A 19,580-nucleotide genomic window follows, 5' to 3' on the forward strand; every position below is an offset into this window, starting at 1 on the left:
AAAAATAAAACCCCTTTTTCTCGTACTGGCCCAGTTATAACACAGTCCAATAGTCTACTAGTGGTTAGGTTTGACTTCTTCAATTCTTAACTAGAGTTACGATATGGACTTTTCTAGAGTCTTCTTCATCATGATCATGTGTCTAGCCCATTTTCTGTGAATAATGGGGGTTGACGTGGCGTCTTCTCGAAATATGGTGGTCAAAACAGGAAGGTCAACTTCTGAGTGGCATAACTTTTGCATATAGACTTTGATTTAGGCGATTCTTGCATTGTTGGAAAGGTCTCTGTGTGTAGAATAGGAAAAAAAAGTGTTGCGCTAAAGCGGCAAAGTTTTATCCCCAAAAAACTCCATTTGATGCTTCAAAATGCTCCTGGAAGGTTTCAAACCCCAATTTTCCAAACTGGCTCCTGCCGGGAAAAATGGTCCTGTAAGCTGATGCCTCACTTTTTCCACTTTGAAGGCATCAAGATGGATGACAAACAATATATTGATGAAACCCAGATCAAGTGTACAAAACAGAAAAGAAGTGCACAAAATTTCCATCTCCATTTCTCTCAATTTCATATAGCGAGATTTATTTGCAGCTTTTGAGATTTCGACCTGTTCGTCAACTTCATTTTTGATGACTGAGAGACTGTAGCTCACCTTGAATGACCTGTTTAATTACAGTAGTTGATTCTGCTAATAGTAGTGTATGATATTAAGAGTTGCAAAGCAAGCATAGCTATAGTTTTCTATTATTTGCCAAATTACATATGTGTTTATTGTTAGTGGCATTGTGAAGATATATATCATGAAAATCAAGAAATCATGCCATCCTATAAAAGTGCACTCTGTGTCTGTCACACCTTTTTTCAAGAAGCAAAAGAGTGGGAGAAGAATTCGTGTATGCAATTTGTGTAGCATGCCAAGGCATTGTTTTGGAGCAAGGAGAAACTTCCCACCGATAAGGAGGTCTTGTACTGCGAGACAAGGATTATTATAGTGGGCCAAAACCAATGAAGTCAGAGGTTTACCTGAAATATGAGCAATAATCAATCGGGGATCATCAACCTTGTGAGGATTAACATGAATTTCATCAACCCCCTCATTTGGTGTAGTATTTATTTGGTAGAGAACATTCAAATAGGTTGTGACTACAACCATACTACATAGAGTTCAGTGTAAAGTCTTGGATGGAGGATAGTTAGAGCACTTTTTCAGTATCACACATTGTAGATGACTGGAGATTTATAACATTATTTGTAGGGAGAAGATTCCAATGTCATCTGCACCTTTGCAAAGTCCCTTGATGCTTATGATACTAACAGGGGTTCTGAGTGTCTGATCACCTTACATTAAATGAGTCAATAGTCTAACTTATATTTTTGTTGTGACAAGTTGCTACATATCCTTGATAGGCCCTAGGTCTTTTTTTTAGTGGGGGTGCTAGAAGCAGTTAATCTATGTATAAGGTATGTGGTGTACGTGCAATTCTTTTACGGTACATAGCATTGAATTAATATGGTTGATATTATAATGAGACAGTTCTGATGTCTCTTTCTTTATTTCTCTGATATATTCTTTTAGCTATGTTCTAAGATTTTTAAACTTGTTGCTGGTAGCTTAGGTATTGGAGCTAGTTTTGCATCCATGTTTTTGTATTACAATGGTGTACACCTTGACCCACATTTGTGGTCTTTTTTTGGACATTAATAAAATTATCTAGCATATAGGATTTTGTTCAAAGTCTTTCTCAAGTTATAAGTTTATCATCATTAAGTATTTGGCCATATCTTGATAATGCAGATAAGTTCAAAGGATCATTCTATGCAAATCCAATTGTAGACGTACCTACCTCTGATGAAGGCCTCATCAAAAGGTATGATCTATTTTTTGTTTGTGGTGATGGAATACATTTTAGTAAAACATTGACAATATTGGCTTCGGGAATCTATGTCAGTAGAATCATATGATTGGGTGCTATGCATTTTGATGTTCGACATAAAAGCTATCAGAAATTTGCATCTCTCTTGATAGTTATGGAGTAGGATTTACTTATCACAATATCCCACACCACTATATTAATTTGAAGGTGTAACTGCAGATGTTTAACTTTTACTGTTTTATGAGAGGTGCACTTCTGCCTAATGGTTGCATACTAGCTATAGGTGCATAAATTTAATGAGGACCTCTATCCTCTGCCGAATTCTTTTTTAATGCAGCCCGTATTATTATTTATATCTTTTTGTCGCTATGCATTTGATGACATCCATTTCAGTTGCATTAGCATTATAATTACAATTAGAACCAAGATGGTGTAATCAAAATGATGTTATATTTTGATCTCCATAATTCATTCCTTCACGATTACATGTCAGCCAAACTCTGTTATGATTTTAAGGCATATGAGATGGCTATTTAATGTCTTTAGCCAAGATATTTCTGAATTGTGCTCTTGCTTTCTGTTTGATCTTTTAAGTTGTTGATTTGTTGTAGCATCGGGAGGTATTCCCGCATGCCTAGGACAGCCTAGAAGAATTATGAAGAAATATTTAAAGTAAAATTTATTTTTGGGGCACCAAGTTGGCTAAGGAAGACAAGTTGGCCCAGCTCATGAAGCGGCATGTCACTTGGGTGATTTTGCCCTATTCGACTTGTGTGTATAGATGATGTGACTTGTCTTTTTCACAACCAATGATGAGCATATCTGATCTGATTTTGTGAGGTTTATCTTCTCTTTTAGACAGCCACACATGTGAGGAGAAATGGCGAGTTTGACCAGCTTCTTGAAGGCCGCATTGACTAAGTTTGACAACAGTATGATTTAGCGAAGTGATTTTTTGAGGTCTATCTTCTATCTTGAATGGCCACACATATGAGGAGAAACGGCGAGTTTGACCAGATTCTTGAAGGCCGCGTTGACTAAGTTTGACAACAATATGATTGAGCAAAGTTTGACTGTTTGAGTGCAGTTGGCTGCAGGACTGGAGGCCTTTGACTGCAAGGCTGCAGGGCCAAAGGGATTTGACCACAGGGTCACAGGCCGTTGACCGCAGGGCCACAACACATTGACTATCTTTAACTAAAGATTTATCTCTGTTCTGGGCTGTTGACCGCAGGTCAACTATTGCACTTTGACCAAGGCTTTGACTGAGGAATTGCAGGCTGAATTTCGGCCCTTTGACCTGAAGCCTTGGGCCGAAATTCAACCATCTTATTCAGACTTTGAATTTGGACATTGCATTGACTTTTTCTGTCCATTGACTATTTTTGACTCGGAAATTATTGAAATCAGTTTGGGATTTTGACTAGAATATTCTAATGTACTATTGATGAATTGAACTTTCTCTCTCATAAGGAAAGATTACTAGGTTTTCCCCCCTTGTGGGGTTTTTTCCCAAGAAATTTTGGTGTCTCTTGATTTATTGTTTTCTGTGATCTCTATTGCTCTATTGACGTTTATGGTTAAAATTTTCAAGTATAACTCCTTAATGATTGGAATGCTCTAAAGAAATCAAATTATATCATTGGAAGTAGTTATCAGTTTGAAAATTTGTTTTAGTCTTGCTTGCTACTAGAAAATCAACATGGTTTTAGAGCTTTGGTGAAGGAAAAGAGCATTGAAGAGCATTGAGATCACCTTGAAGAGAATTTAGATCATCTTGAAGAACATTGAAGAGCATTTGGGTCATCTTGAAGAACATTGAAGTGCATTGAGGTCTTATATCTTTTGTCTTGATTGGGCATTTTCATCATGAATTCCTTCATGAAGACAAAAAACAAGCTTGAAGGAGCCACAAACTTCAAAGCATGGAAGACTAGAATTGACCTTGTTCTTGCAAGGCATAAGTACTTAGGCATTGTGAAAGGAAAGGTTAGTGAATTAGTTGATCAAGTAGGAAAAGACAAGTTTCAAGATGACATCTTGGCTATGAGCATCATTGTGGAATATGTTAGAGATCATTTGATTCCTTATATTGTTGGTCACAAATCTTCCAAGGAAATGTATGAGGCTGTCACTGGATTGTACGCCATCAACAACATTAGTCAATCTATAAGTCTAAGGAATCAACTTCGTGATGTTAAGATGACAAAGAATGATATTGTGGCATCATATTTCGTGAGAATATCTCAAATAAGAGATCAACTCAAAGGTATTGATGAAGATGTAACTGATAAAGAACTAGTCGCTGTAGCGCTCAATGATTTCCTGACTCTTGCGATTCTTTTGCATCAAGCATTAGTGGTAGGGAAATTGCTCCTACTTTTGATAAGCTATGGGCTGCTTGTACTCAAGAAGAATCTAGGCTCATGTCCAAAGGAAAAATTCCAAATCCAGGTGAAGATTCTCAATCTTTTGCAGCCCACTCAAAGAATAGCAAGGGAAGAAGAAATTTTGGAAGATTTCAAAGAAATACAGGTAGAAGACCTACTTCAAGATCTGCTCCAAGACCTGCTCCAGGAAGAGGACCTACTCCACAAAGAAGACCTCCTCCCTCTCAGGAAAGAAGGGACATGTCTATTGTTCAATGTTTTCGTTGCTAAGCATATGGTCACTATCAAAATAGGTGTCCTCAAAGGAATGATGATTGAAAAAGGAAAGGGAAGCAACATGCCTCTGCAATTGATCTAAAAGAACCTTCACACAAGAGGAGGCCTAGGAAGAAGGATTCTGATGATGAATATTCCTTTTGTTCTGCTTTCACAGGTTCTATTGCAGGTCATGATGAAATTTGGTTGGTGGACAGTGGTGCCTCTAGGCACATGACTAGAAGCCGTGATAATTCTCTAAATTGGTTGAAAAGAAGATAGCTCAAAAGGTGGAGCTTGGAGACACTGGCAAGTACAAAGTCAAAGGCATTGGTTCATCATCCTTCCAATTGTAGTCGCGAGGTAATGTCTCTATTAACAACTTTTTATATGTTCTCGGTTTGTTGAAGAATTTGTTGTCAATTTAATCTCTTGAAGACAGGATATAGAATTTCCTTTGTTGATGGTCAAGTTCTAGTACGGAAGAAGGACTCATTCTTTGAATCTGCCAAGGTCATTGGTGTACGAATAGGAGTCCTATATTGTCTCCTTGGTTACTCAATTCAAGCCTTGATACACAACTATGATGTTTGTGAACTATGGCTTTGAAGGTACGCTCATGTTCATTATAAAGCTTTGACTAGAATGAAGGAATTTGTTAAAGGTGTACCTAAAATCAAGATAGAACATGAGGGAGTTTGTAAAGGATGTGCTCTCAAGAAAAATGTCAAAGGAAGATTTACTAGTAGTGATAGTAAATCCAAAGGAATCTTGGACCTTATACATTCTAATGTTTCTGGACCTATGCCTAACAAATCCTTGGGTGGACATTTGCACTATGTCACTTTCGTTGATGATTACTCTCGTAAAACATGTATTTATTTCTTGAAATCCAGGGATGAAGTGTTTGAGAAGTTTCAAGAATTCATGGCACAAGTTGAAAATGTTATAGGAAGAAGGTGTTGATTTTGGGTAGCATCAGATGTGCTCTAGCTTTGAAATTTTGTGGAGGGGCTAGAACACATGAGATCAGCAAGACCTAGAAATCGTTTGGAGAAATTCCACCAGGATTGTATTTTATTAGAATAATTAATATTTTAATGGGGTTCCTAAGTCTAAACTTAGGAAAATAAAAATATTAATGAGTATTAATGAAAGTATGGGTGAGAAGCTTCTAAGAGACGAGGATCAAGTCTAATTTAATCTTAGCTGTTGATTAGGGACTTAATCTCGGCTGTTGATTCATCAACAGGAAAAGTATAAGAGAAGACTTGAGAGTCATTTGGAGACACACCGGCAAATATTCAATAACCCAAGGGAAATCGATTCTCAAGGAGAAAGAGTTTGATTTCAGAGGGAGAGTTGCAGGGTGAAGGAAGAGGAGGGCATCAACATCAGTCAAAGACTGAGGAGGAGGTGACGCAGAGCATCAAAGGGACAACGCAGAGGGAAGATCAGAGAGACAACGCAGCAAGGGACGCATTCCTCACGCAGAAGTGACGTAGAGGTGGCAGGCCTCACGCAAAAGTGACACAGTGAAGGCTGAATGGTCTCTGGGGTGTCAGAATTTCTCCAGAGCAGAGGGAAAAACTGTCTCAGGTGTTTCTCTCATAGGTGTCTCTATATTCTGTGAAATCGTTCCTTGTAAAGAGATTGCTGCTGAAGAATAATAAATAAACCCTCATCTGCTGCACCGGTTTTCCTGCATCGGGTTTTTCCAGGGACAATTGTCCAAAAATAATTGTGTTGATGTGATTGATTCTTGTGCTTGTATATCACTGTTATTTTCTCTATGCTAGTATGTGACAATTGCCGTAAAATTTATTTTGATGTTTACTGAAGGGTTTTGTAAATAACTTATTTAAGTAGGAGAAATAAATCAGTTACTACAGTAGAATTTTGAGTTAGAAATTTTCACATGGTATCAGAGCAGAGATCGGGCAACAGGATTAGAGAATCTACAATGAGTTGGGAGCATGATGCTGGGGCAGCAACTCAAAAGGACTCACGCAGTTCTCCCGGGAAAGAGGAAAGCATGAAGAATATGGATCACGACTATTCTATGTTAGCTTCCAGACTGGAAGAAGAAGTCGCTTGCTTAGCAAGTTCTGCTTCATCTGAGGTTTGGTATATTGACAGTGGAGCCTCTGCGCACATGATAGGAATACGAGAATGTTTTTTGAGCTATCAGGAAGAACAAATGAACTTCCAAATCACCATGGGAAATAAGTCAAAATGTACCCCCGTAGGGAGAGGTACTATAGTCTTTCAAACAAAAGCAGGGGATCGGCTTCGAGCGACCAATGTGCTGCATGTGCCAGGATTGGGGATGAACTTACTCTCTGTATCTCAGTTACAAAACAAGGGCTATGATGTTTTCTTCATTGGGAAGAAAGTATATGTCAAACATCCGAGTTGGAAAAAGAAGGCCCAAATTGGAGTTAGAAGTAATAGATTGTATAAGTTACAACTAGAATCTCCAATGGCACTGATAGGCAGCAGTGGGGAAAAAGATTTGAATGAACTATGGCACAGGAGGATGGGACACTTGCACCATGGGGCTCTAAGAATTCTCGGAAGAACCGTCACAGGAGTTCCAAAGTTGAGTACCAAACGAGACGATGTATGCAGAGGGTGCGCACTAGGCAAGTATGCCAAAGCAACTTATTCCAGAAGTAACAGTAGGGCTAAGAGTGTTCTGGGATTGATACACTCAGATATCTGCGGACCCATGTCCACAAAAGCTCTTAGTGGTGCCGAATACTTCGTCACCTTCATTGATGACCATTCCAGGAAGACTTGGATCTACTTTCTAAAAACCAAGGATGAGGTTTTTGATCGATTCAAAGAGTTTAAGGCTCTGGTTGAGAATCTGACAGGAAAGAGGATAAAAGTGTTGTGCTCAGACAATGGTGGAGAATACATTGATAAGGACTTCACTAATTTCTGCGCAAAGGAAGGAATCAAAAGAGAATGCACAACTCCTTATAATCTAGAGCAGAATGGAGTAGCAGAGAGGAAGAATAGGAATATTGTTGAAGCAGCAAGGGTGATGTTGTATGATCAGGATATGCCCAAATTTCTATGGGTAGAAGCATGCAACACAACAGTGTATGTCCAAAACAGGACTCCTCACAGGGCATTAAGTAAGATTACTCCAGAGAGTGTCTTCACCGGTAAGAAGCCTGAGGTGAGTCATTTCAGAATATTTGGGAGTTTGGCATACTGCCATATACCCGAAGAAAAGAGGAAGAAATTGGATCAAACTGCAGAAAAATAATATCTTGTGGGATATAGCGAGAATGCTAAGGCATATAGAGTCTATCTTTCGGGAAATAGGAAGATCGTAGTTCAACGGGATGTAAAGTTCATGGAGGACAGAGCTTTCAGGAAATCCCGAGAAATGCCTTCCGAAGAGTAGTCAAAGGATGATCCATTGGTCCAACCACTTCGACCAGCAGAAACCAGCACCAATATTTCTCCTAAAGACAAAATCCCAGAGGTGTCACAACAGATGGAGTCTCAGGAATAGGAGGAGCAAATAGATCTACCCACTACCAGTGGAAGAACGAGTCAGGAACTTCGATAGATACTACGGGATGCAGAGGATTTCGTTGGAGCTCCTAGGAACGAGAAAAGGGAGCGTAGACAACCAGATAGGTACCAAGCCTTGGTGGCTCAGGTTGGAGAACCCTCTAGTTTTCAGGAGGCTGTTCAACATCAAGTATGGGTAGATGCTATGGTGGAGGAATACAATTCCATAATGGTCAATGATGTCTGGGAAGTGGTACCTAGGCCTCAGGACAGGTCAGTTGTAGGTTCGAGATGGATCTACAAGGTCAAATATGCTGCAGATGGCAGTGTGGAAAAATACAAAGCCAGGTTCGTGGCTAAGGGGTATGCTCAGAAGGAAGGGATAGACTACGAAGAAACCTTCGCCCCAGTAGCCAGGTATACTTCTATTAGATCCGTGATATCCCTTGCAGCATAGATGGGGTGGGAGATTCACCAGATGGACGTCAAGACTGCGTTCTTGAACAGGGTGATAGAAGAAGAAGTATACATTGAACAACCAAAGGGTTTTGAGACACATGAGAAGAAATCTCATGTATGCAAGTTGAAGAAAGCCTTGTATGGGCTTAAACAAGTGCCTAGAGCATGGTACGGTCGAATTGATGGTTACTTGTAGAAGATGGGATTCGTCAAGAGTGACGCAGATCCCAACCTCTACTATCTGATTGTAGAGAATGAGCCTCTAATTTTGGTGTTATATGTGGATGATCTTTTTCTAACAGGTTCATCCAGGCTCATCAAAGATTGCAAGGAAAACCTAGCTACAGAATTTGACATGAAGGATTTGGGGCGGATGCATTATTTTCTGGGGTTGGAAGTTTGGCAGCAGAAGGATGGAATTTTCCTTGGACAAGGGAGATATGCTACAGAAATTCTGAAAAGGTTCAGAATGCAGGGTTGTAGACTTATGGCTACTCTAGTGATTACCAACTGGAAGAATCTAAAGATAAAGAAGTCGATCCCACCTTGTACAGGTAGCTCATAGGGTCCTTGATGTATCTGGTCAATACCAGGCCAGACATTTGTTACGCTGTCAACATCCTCAGTCAGTTCATGGTGGAACCAAAGAGGGCGCACTGGGCGACAGCCAAGCATATTCTTAGATATATATAAGAGGAACAACCGAGCATGGACTAATGTAAACCTGAGGTAATGCCGTCAGGCTGAGTGGGTTCACTGATGTAGATTGGGCCGGGAGTTCAGTAGATCAGAAAAGTACCACTGAGTACTGTTTCAACATCGGATCAGGAATGACCTCCTGGTGTAGTAGGAAACAAAAATCTGTAGCTTTGAGCTCAACAGAACTTGAATATATGGCAGCTAGCACAGCATCGTGTGAAGCCATATGGCATAGGAAGTTGCTTGTGAATCTATTCAGGAGAAGGATGAAAGCGACCAATATTTTGTGTGATAATTAGAGTTGCATCAAGCTCTCTGAGAATCCAGTTTTTCATGATCGGTCAAAGCACATTGACATCAGGTGTCACTTTATCAGACACTGTGTCCAACGAGGGGCAATACAATTACGGTACACCTCGACAGGAGAACAGGTGGCAGACATTCTCACCAAGGCTCTAGGAAGAACAAAGTTTGTTTATTTCAGGGAGAAGATGTGGATGATTGAGAATATGTTTCAGTAGCAAAAGCGAATAGTACAGGGAGTTGCAGTGTAGCAGTTAGCAGTAGTAGTGCTATGGGCAACATGATGCAACATATTCAGAGGGACCTGCAGTACATATGTAGCAGTGTCATGGGCAGAAGTACAGGTTGCAACAACGCAGTAGATGAGGGGCAGCAGGCCGAGCATTAGCAGCGCAGAGGGCCAATGTCGTGGATCAGTATGATACTTCTGTTGGGAAGTATTGCTAGAGCACATGCCTCGCTAAAAGGGAGTGTTGATTTTGGGTAGCATCGAATGTGCTCTAGCTCTGAAATTTTGTGGAGGGGCTAGAACACATGAGATCTCCAAGACCCAGAAATCATTTGGAGAAATTCCACTCGGATGATGAGTTATTAAAATAATTAATATTTTTAATGGGGTTCCTAAGTCTAAATTTAGGAAAATAAAAATATTAATGAGTATTAATGAAAGTATGGGTGAGAAGCTTCTAAGAGACGAGGATCAAGTCTAATTTAATCTTAGCCGTTGATTAGGGACTTAATCTCGGCTGTTGATTCATCAACAGTAAAAGTATAAGAGAAGACTTGAGAGTCATTTGGAGACACACTGGGAAAATACTTAGTAACCTGAGGGAAATCGATTCTCAAGGAGAAAGAGTTTGATTTCAGAGGGAGAGTTGCAGGGTGAAGGAAGAGGAGGGCATCGACCAGTGTAACATGTATCGACGAGTACTCGCGAGTTAAAATCGGATCGGCAGTGAAACGAGCAGAGTCAAAACTCTGCGAGTCAAATCGCATTGATCGAGTTTGACTCGTGGTCAACGCGAGTTTGACTCGCGAGTCTGTGATTGGGCTGATTTTCGCATTTTTTTCCTGAGTCTGCCGGTTTAGGATTGTCGCTTTATCGGGTTTTCATTGTTCACTACGTTGCCGCCAGTTTGCTTGTTCACTTCGCTGCCACAGAGAAACCTCATTCCACGATGCCGCAGAGAAGCCGCATTCCATCGTCCACGACGCCGCAGAGAAGCCACATTCCACCATCCACGACACCGCAGAGAAGCCACATTCCACTGTCCACGACGCTGCAGTTCTCTTTCCAGACAGACGGGCAAAGAAGCCGCAGTTCACTTTGCAAGTTTGCTGACAAACGGGTTTTCCAGTTTCCACTGTGAACCATGGGATAGCCCTAGTCTAGTAATCCTATATCTTCGTGAGCAAACAACAGTCAACTTATCTGAAGCATGCACGCAACACCACATAGGTTCTAGGTGAAGGAGTGGGCTTCAAAATGGAAATTTCCTGAGCTGTCCAGGAAGTCGTGGAAAATCCTTCGTCAACTCTATCTAGGTAACTTCTATTTCAAAGTGGGATATAGGTCTATAGGTTCTGTGGGTAGCTTCTTTGTTTTCATCCCTATTAGGGGATCTATCCCTTCCTAGTCGAGTTACTAAGTAAAGTTGGGAACTTATCATAAAAGAGTGCCTTCCGAGTGTCCTTAAATGTGTTCACAAAGAGTTTGAAATACCTTCAGATAACATGGCATTGTGACCTCGAACACACCTCAATAAAACCTAGAGTAGACTGCAAATGTTCTCAGAGAGGGTCTCTAGTATTATGTAAAGTAGACAAAGGAAACAATTAAAATGCCTCATTGGTTTTTAATATAGACAGAGCACCCTCTTATAAGTTATAACTAACCAAAAAGGGATTTCATTTAATTTTTTAGATTTCTAGCATATTTTAAATTTTTGGATCATTTTTAAATTTAATTTTTTATTGTCTTTCATAGGAGCCACAAATTAAATAGAAGCCACGACTCCAAATCTTAACAGAAGCCACAAATTAAACACAAGTCCAAAACAACAACAATGCCGAGGGAGGACTTTGCTTGGGCTTATTGTGACAAGATTCTTGGAGACCCCAAGCTAATTTGTAAATTTTGCAAAGCGAAATGTAGTGGAGGCATTTATAGATTCAAGTTCCACCTTGCACAAATACCTGGCCATGATATAGGTCTTTGCAACAAGGTTGACGATAATGTCAAACACCAAGCAACCTTGGCCATTGATATGTTGCGTCAGCATAATGCCAAGAAAGCAAAGCAAAATAGTGAAATAGGAACTCTTGGAGTTGATGGTTTTTCTTCCACTACCCCCTTGTCACCTCCCTCTGTTGAATCCTCAATGCCGTTCCCAAGTTTCCCACACATGCCTCCAAGTCCAAGTCAAACTCAAGGCCAAATGAGTCCTTCCTTCAACACTGGAGGTGGAAACATAAACACCTTTTTTGCTCCCCGCACAAAACCCGGTTCCCAACCTACCTTGGATGCCACTAGTTGGAAAAAAAATATCCACAGTCAGGCAAGGAAGGCCATTGCTAACTTTTGGTACTATTCTGACATACCTTTCCACTGTGCCAGAAGTCTTTATTGGCAAGCTATGATTGATGCAGTTGTTGTTGCAGGTCCAGGGTTCAAAGCCCCTACATCAGAGAGCCTTAGGACATATTTGTTGTTAGAGAGTGTTGAAGATGTCATGCTTGTGCTAGCTAAGTTTCGTTCATCATGGGTAGAAACAGGGTGCACCATCATGAGTGATGGATGGACAGATCAGAGGAATAGAACTTTAATAAATTTCCTTGTATCTTGTTCCGCAGGCACAATGTTTCTCAATTAGTGGATGCTTTAGACAAGGTTAAGACTGCCCAACTTATCTGTGAAATGATGGAGGAAGTCGTTCAAGAAGTGGGAGAAGAACATGTTGTACAAATTGTCATCGATAATGCAGCTAATTATATGGCTGCTGGTAGACTTTTTGACCCCACTATTTTTTGGACCTCTTGTGCTGCCCATTGCATAGATTTAATGCTTGAGGACATTGGTAATCTTCATTGGATACATGAGGTTGTGGAGAAGGCAAAATCCATAACCAAATACCTATACAACCACACTATTGTCCTAAACACGATGAGAAAATACACTGAAGGTAAAGAAATTGTTCAACCTGCAGTGACTAGATTTGCAACAAATTTCATATCTTTGCATTTTGTGGTTGAGCAAAAGATAAATCTGAAGAGGATGTTCTCGGGACCTGAGTGGATGGCATCTAAACATTGCAAGACCCTTGAAGGCATTGAAATTGTTGCACTTGTGTTTAATGATGATTTCTGAAAAGATGCCGAAGAGATTATTGCAATGACGGAGTCCCTTGTTAGAGTTCTCAGGTACTTCAAGTCTTTTAAATTTTTCATTTTTAAAATTTCATTTCAAGCTTCTTTTTATTTACAATGTTTCATATTTCTTTAAATTTGAATGCTTGAACTTTCAGGATGGTTGATGGTGACAAACCCGCTATGGGTTACATTTATGAGGCGATGGATCTCGCAAAGGAGGCCATCAAAAGAAGATATGGGGTGGATGAGACAAAGTATATGCCTCTTTGGGACATTATTGATGCACGTTGGGATAGGCAATTGCATTCCCCCTTACATGCTGATGGGTACTTCTTCAACCCACAATATTTTTATGATAAGAGCAAATTTAATGAGGATGGGGAGGTTGGCAGAGGACTTATGACATGCATGGAAAGGTGCTTCCTTGATCCAGATTTCAAAGTCGTGTCTTTTCCCAACTACAAGATTATAGGGCGCCACCTAAATTGTTTGCCTATACCAGTGCTATAAGAGAAAGGTCTAAGATGTTGCCAGGTACCCAGCTTGAAGGCTTCATCAATTCATTAAATTTGTTTAAAATTTATTTTGTATGTTAAATGTTTTATTAAATTTTCTTGTCTTTTTAAGTTTTTACTATTTAGTACTTCTACTCACAAACCCTTGCCACTTGCTAGGTCTTTGGTGGCAAAAGTTTGGTAGTGATACGCCCGATTTGAAGAGATTTGCCATTCGAATCTTAAACCAAGCATGCAGTGCTTCAGGTTGTGAGCGCAACTGGAGCATATTTGAGAAAATACATTCTAAGAAACACAACCGATTGACAGAAAAATGCTTAAATGACCTTGTATTTGTCCATTACAATCTACGACTTCGCAACAAACAAATACTAGGTGAGACTCGAGAGCTTGAATTTGAAGGTTTCATAATCTAGTTCGTACTTTAAAGTTCAAACTTCAAACTTCAAAGTGAAACTTCAATTCACATTTCAATGTCTCATGATAGTGACAAGTTTGGATCATTCACCAATCGACCTTGAAGAGATAGATTTGCAAACTACAAATGCAGCAGACTGGGTCCAATTAGAGGAGGATCCTCTTTTAAGACTTCATGACTTGGAGAACTTTGAGAGTCAAGCAAGTGAAGGAGTGAGAGGAATCGCTTTTAGTTCTCACCCTTAAGAGTCTTAGACTCTTAGTTACTGATTTTGTTTTGATTAGTATGCAGTTTTTTGTAAACTTTTAGAAGCATATGCTTCTGGTTCTATGTAGTCACTGGTTAGGACTCAGGAGTCAAGACTCAGTACTTTGGATCATGTTTGGACTCATAACATATATGAGATACTTATTCATTCATGATATTTTGGACATCTATTGATATTATGCATTGTTTGGACATGCCTTTACTGAATATTAATGAAAAATGTTTTTTGTTTTTTTTTTTTTTTTAATTCAATATATGTGTATATTTTTATTTAATGAATTCACCGATTTTTTGCCGCTTTTTTCCCGATCCGATTAAAATCTTCGCTCTTTTGCCTCGCCGATTTATTGCCGATTCCGAGTTTGGTAACATTGGCTTCAACATCAGTCATTCACTGGGGAGGAGGTGACGCAGAGCATCAAAGGGACAACGTAGAGGGAAGATCAAAGAGACAGCGCAACAAGGGACGCAGTCCTCACGCAAGCCTCACACAGAAGTTTCTCTGTGGACGTAGCCCAAATTGGGTGAACCACGTATATTTGTGTTTCTCTTGTTTTATGCGTTTCTGTATTTGTGTTTCCACAATATTTTATGTGTGTTCCATTGCTCTGTAATATATAATTTTCTAACACTATTAATTAATACATTAATGAAATCATTACAATATCTAATGTTTGAAACCCTTCAATAAAGATGATTCACAAGTCTTAGTTCCATAGCCTTGAGGGCAAAAGGTGCTAGTCAATTGTCTAACCCAGAAAATTCTGCTGCTAAGCAATCCTCCTGATCAAATATGAGAGGTGGACCTCTTCAAAGGCCCTAAGGAAGAAATTAACTTTCGATTTTACAACGATAATTCCACCGAAGAAGGTATTCAGAAAAAGACTGAAAAATAGGAGAAAAACACTTGATACAGCTCTGTTAAAAAAATAATTTTGGTTGAAATAGAGGGAAAGATAGGGTTCATTGCCTTAGGAAAGTACCAATCTGCAAAAAGAATCCTTCAATCTTGCTGGAAAAGCCAAAATTTCACCAAAAGAGGAGAGCGCTGGGGGTGAATATGGTAAAAGATATCTTAAAAAGTGCTTCTGTTCTGAAACAGGGCTGAAGAACCCCAGTTTCAGACCTGCGCTACCTTGAAAATGCATATTTTGGGTTGAAAAAGGGGAAAAGAAGGGAATGCTGTCCTAAATGAACACAAATATGCAAATAATCTCCTTAACTCTGCTAAAAGTTGAGAACATGGCCAAAGGTCATTGGTGAAAAAAGCCGTAGAAATTTGCTGCTGTCCTAAAAGTGCTGAAATCCTAGTTTCATACCAAAAACAGCGCTGAAATCAGCTTTAGATAGGTAAGGAAGAGTCACACTTGCTTTGATACCATTTTGAGGTCATTAATCTATGGTGACAAGCCCTAATCCAACCAAGTAAAATACATGTATTTATAACACTAATCTAGAGGAAATCATACTGGTAGTAGCACAGGAGACAGAGAGAGAGAATCCATGAACAAGAGAAGTATTGTGCCTGTATGCTAAAGAATCGTGCCGGTTGGCTAGAGAATAAATCACAAGATGAATCAATATGATGTTACAAATGAGGCATGGCTTGTGTATTTACTATTTATACACAACTCATGAGGTGGGGCATCTCCCTCTATGAGAGGGTTATGGGCCCACATAAATGTTTAGGTCAACGTTGGTCACCTAATGTAATGTAAAGTAAACTTGATTAGGTTGGGTGTTAAGCTATAACCAAGTGATACAATTAATGAGGGCTGCTGTATCTTAATCTCATATTAGGAATCACTAATGAATTGTATCATTAATTGTATTAGGAATCTCCATGTTTGTTTATTTGGAAGTAATTATGAAACTACTTATTCGACTGATATCAGTTTTGAAAATGATTGCATGGATATTTGAAGACTCTTAATCATTAGGAATTTGGAATCAATACCTCAAGCATAAGTCTGAATTTATGTTCTTGCAAATAGTTTTACTTTTTACAAGGTGATTATGCTTGCTTGATATAATCAGTCTACCCTCTCACATGTCTGCTGTAGATATTTGTCATATTGCCGACCAAACTTGTGGCCCAGGGACACACTACCAGAGCTTGAACCTGGTAAAGAATCTTTCTTATGTGGTCAACATATCCATAATTTTTCTCATCTATCGTGAACATGCAGGCCAGAACAGTTTTGATTATTTCCTGAACCATGTCAACATTTCAGGATCTATTCAGTGCCTTGCTTTAATATTTATTTCTTCAAATCATGTGTGTTTTTTATGTAAATATTCTTGTTGAAATGGGGTTAATTTTGATGTGATACGTGTGTAATCTCTGCAGCATTTAAGGATCTTGGAAGATTGATATTCAATGTGGGGTTGCTTTTAGCATATCATTGTGATAAATATGGTATGCATATGACAGTCCTATGGTTTTTTATAATTGAATTTTGCATTGATAGAAAGGTCGTTCTAGCACTTGCACATAACAGAGGTTTTTGACAAATCATTTTTAACGTAAGTAGGATGCATTTTGAATTTTATTTACAACAGCATCTTACCCTATTTTTCTGGAAAACTTATTCATCATTTGTTGGAAGGCATCACATAATATTTTTAAGCTCATTTCATTTTGGTGTAATCACATGATTTTTTTATTATAAGTTGTATGGCATCATTTCCTTTTATGGAACATTGACATGGAAAAAGAAAACCAGAATTGAAGGCATTTGTAGATTCTGTATACTATGTGAAAATTTGGATTCCCAAATTTCTAATGCAGTGACTGATTAAGTTTCTCCTACTTGTTAATTTTTGAATCAAGTTACTTACTGTTTCCTACAGTAAATATCGAAACTAATACACTGCAGTCTACACCATTTAAATTATAAGCAAAAACAAGAAACTGAACAGGAAAGAGATACAACACACACACATCTAAACAGTTATTTTTGGACAAACATCCCCGGAAAAACCCAATGCGAGAAAACCGGTGTAGCAGCTGAGGGTTTTATTATTATGCAGTAGTAATTCCGAGTACAATTCGTTGGATGCCCCACTGACTATCCTATACAAAGAAAAACTGGACAAAACAAGTAGTGAAATGCTCTCACCCTGTCACTGGAAGAATCTAACCTTGATCTCACTGGAAAGAGGCTTTACGTCCCTTCCGTTGACCATTACATGTCAACGACCCATAGCAGTACACCCCATTTTTTCGTAAAAGGGATAGTCCCTGATCGATGTGTACATGCCGTCCAGCTATCATCATCAACCTGACTTCCAATATGCTATGTAAACCCATTCTGCATGTATATGATATAAATAATCTCAACAGAACTGTGTCATGTATGTAACGACCTAGGTAAACCTACCTTTCTAGTGATGATCTCCATTCTAGGAGGTTTTTTGTCTCACCGATTCATTTTCGGATGGTCGGAAGAGTTTTCCCCTCCAATCTTACCCCAAAGCTGGAATGGGTTTTGTCGCTAGGATCTTATGCGAGTCCTACTGTTCTAGATCGAGTCTGTGTAAAAGTGATTTGGGAATAATCCTAACTATTTGGTTAGGTTATTTTACTACAAATTGCTTGGTCTGCTGGATTATATTTGTGTCGCAGAAATGGGTAGTCTGTGAGGGTTTATTACAAATGGATTTTCCCCTTTATGATGTTAAAAATATGAAAATCATGATGTAAAGTGTCTTGAGGGTTGGAAAAATAATTTATCCTCTCATAGGTTAATTAATTAAAATTTCTGGCCAAATATTAATTAAAATCCTAAGCTAGAAATTTAATTAACTCTAGGTCCTAAGTAAATTTAAATTCTCCAAACGCAAAATTCGTCGGTCCTAAAAAATTAAATTTTAAAAGGTCTTGGGACTAAGGTAAATTGATTATTTTGCTAAATTTTAAACCTTTGATCCCTGGGGTTTAAGTCAAAGTCAAATTTTTGGGGAAATTAATTCAAAAATTCTAATTTTGAGTTAATTAAAATGCATTTAATTAAAATTTTCGATTTCCCCAAATTTTTGAATATTTCGACTGATGAGATTAAAATAAATTTTAATCTTCATCAATGGTCGAGATTGCTTTGACAAAGATCACTCGAACTAGCCGTTGGAGGATTTATCTTTAAATAGGAAGTCATTTATCAGTCGATCCATCCGATCTCTTAGTCATATGCTTAGCAAGTAACTCTTGTGTATTCTTTTTTTCTGGATAATAAAGAAAGACTTTTGGGTTAAATTCTGCTGGTGTTACTCTTCATGGGAATACTGTAAGATGTTTTATTTTCATGCATAATTTTTTTTAAAGCCATTGATGATAGCTTCTGAAGAGTGATTTGAGTACAAGTATCTTGCTCAGTCGTTGGGGTTTGAATAATAATTTAAATTTTGAACGTAATAGCAGGTATCTCTATTTGTCTGAATTTTATTATTATTTTCTCGCTCTATTTTTTATGGTTGGATTGAGTTTTGCAGGGAAATCTTGATTTTAGATCCTTGGGTGTTAGGGGAAGTTTTCAGTTGGACCAACGAACTCCCGATTTGTGTTTCTTGAAGAGCCTAGCTAAATTAGCTCCAGGCTTATCATAAAATTTTGTTGGTGATACACGAAGGGTTTTGAGTTAGCACCTCCTTTAAAATTTAAAAATTTAATTTTTTTATGTGGCATAATGATAGATCTGGCTACTTAGAGCCTTCAACTTGTAATTATTGTAATTTAGCTGGTTTTTTAATTTTTTTTAATTTTATCATTTGCGTATCTCGTTTTCTGGGTATTTCGTTTTTGTCATTACAAGTACAGATCTGAAGGAGAATTCCTGTTGGAAGCCAGATCTAGGCCTTGGAGGGTAAGATCTAGCTTCAATATTGTTTTGCAGGGACAAATTTTTAGAAATTTTTTTGCAGTTCAAGGGTTTTTAAAATTTTGCAAATCTGGAAATTTTCTATAAGGATTTCAAGTATAAATCTGAAGCAAAGGAACACATCATTTTAAATCAAAATTTTCTGAATTTTTTTTTAGTTCCTAGGCTACCATTTCTTTGTTGATTGGGTTTTTCGATTTGCTGCCTAGGTTTTTGGGTTTGCAGAAAATTTTGAATTTTATTTAAGAAAACCCTTCTACAGCTCCTTGTCTTTGCTGCCATCAAAACTCCTTTCCTCACTTCTCCATTTCCACCCTTACCCTTGATCTTCGCTTCTGCTGCTGTCGAAACCTTCTCTAAAATTTATGCGTTGTTGCCTTCGTACCCCTTCAAAATCTTGCTCTCCTCACTGCAAATCCTCGTCCTTGATGCCATCATTTCCCTGCATCTAATTCGTCGGCTCCCCATTCCGCTCCTTCATTGCTGCCTATGTGTTCATCCCTCTCCATCTCTGCCCGAGCTCGCTATTTTCCTCGGCCTCATTTCTCCCTGCAGTCGCTGCAAATCCATCTCCCCTTTTCTCTTTCAATCTCCAAACCAAGTCTTCTCCCTCCACGCTGCTCT

The 19,580-nt window shown here is 38.7% G+C and overlaps 1 protein-coding gene across 1 annotated transcript in view; it reads left to right on the forward strand.

Annotated features, from left to right (window-relative positions):
* LOC149259569 (2-oxoglutarate (2OG) and Fe(II)-dependent oxygenase superfamily protein) overlaps positions 1 to 19,580 on the forward strand; it is a 538,837-nt gene that overhangs the window by 90,759 nt on the left and 428,498 nt on the right. Inside the window, exons 6-8 of the mRNA XM_089376311.1 lie at positions 1,792 to 1,864; positions 16,143 to 16,204; positions 16,430 to 16,498. Of these exons, the coding sequence (XP_089232437.1) occupies positions 1,792 to 1,864; positions 16,143 to 16,204; positions 16,430 to 16,498 (204 nt within the window). The remainder of the gene's footprint in view (positions 1 to 1,791; positions 1,865 to 16,142; positions 16,205 to 16,429; positions 16,499 to 19,580) is intronic.

Source organism: Pinus tabuliformis, chromosome 6, assembly GCF_031772625.1.
Source record: "Pinus tabuliformis cultivar Carrire ecotype Pingquan chromosome 6, CPIR1, whole genome shotgun sequence".
In the NCBI taxonomy this organism is placed as follows: domain Eukaryota; kingdom Viridiplantae; phylum Streptophyta; class Pinopsida; order Pinales; family Pinaceae; genus Pinus; species Pinus tabuliformis.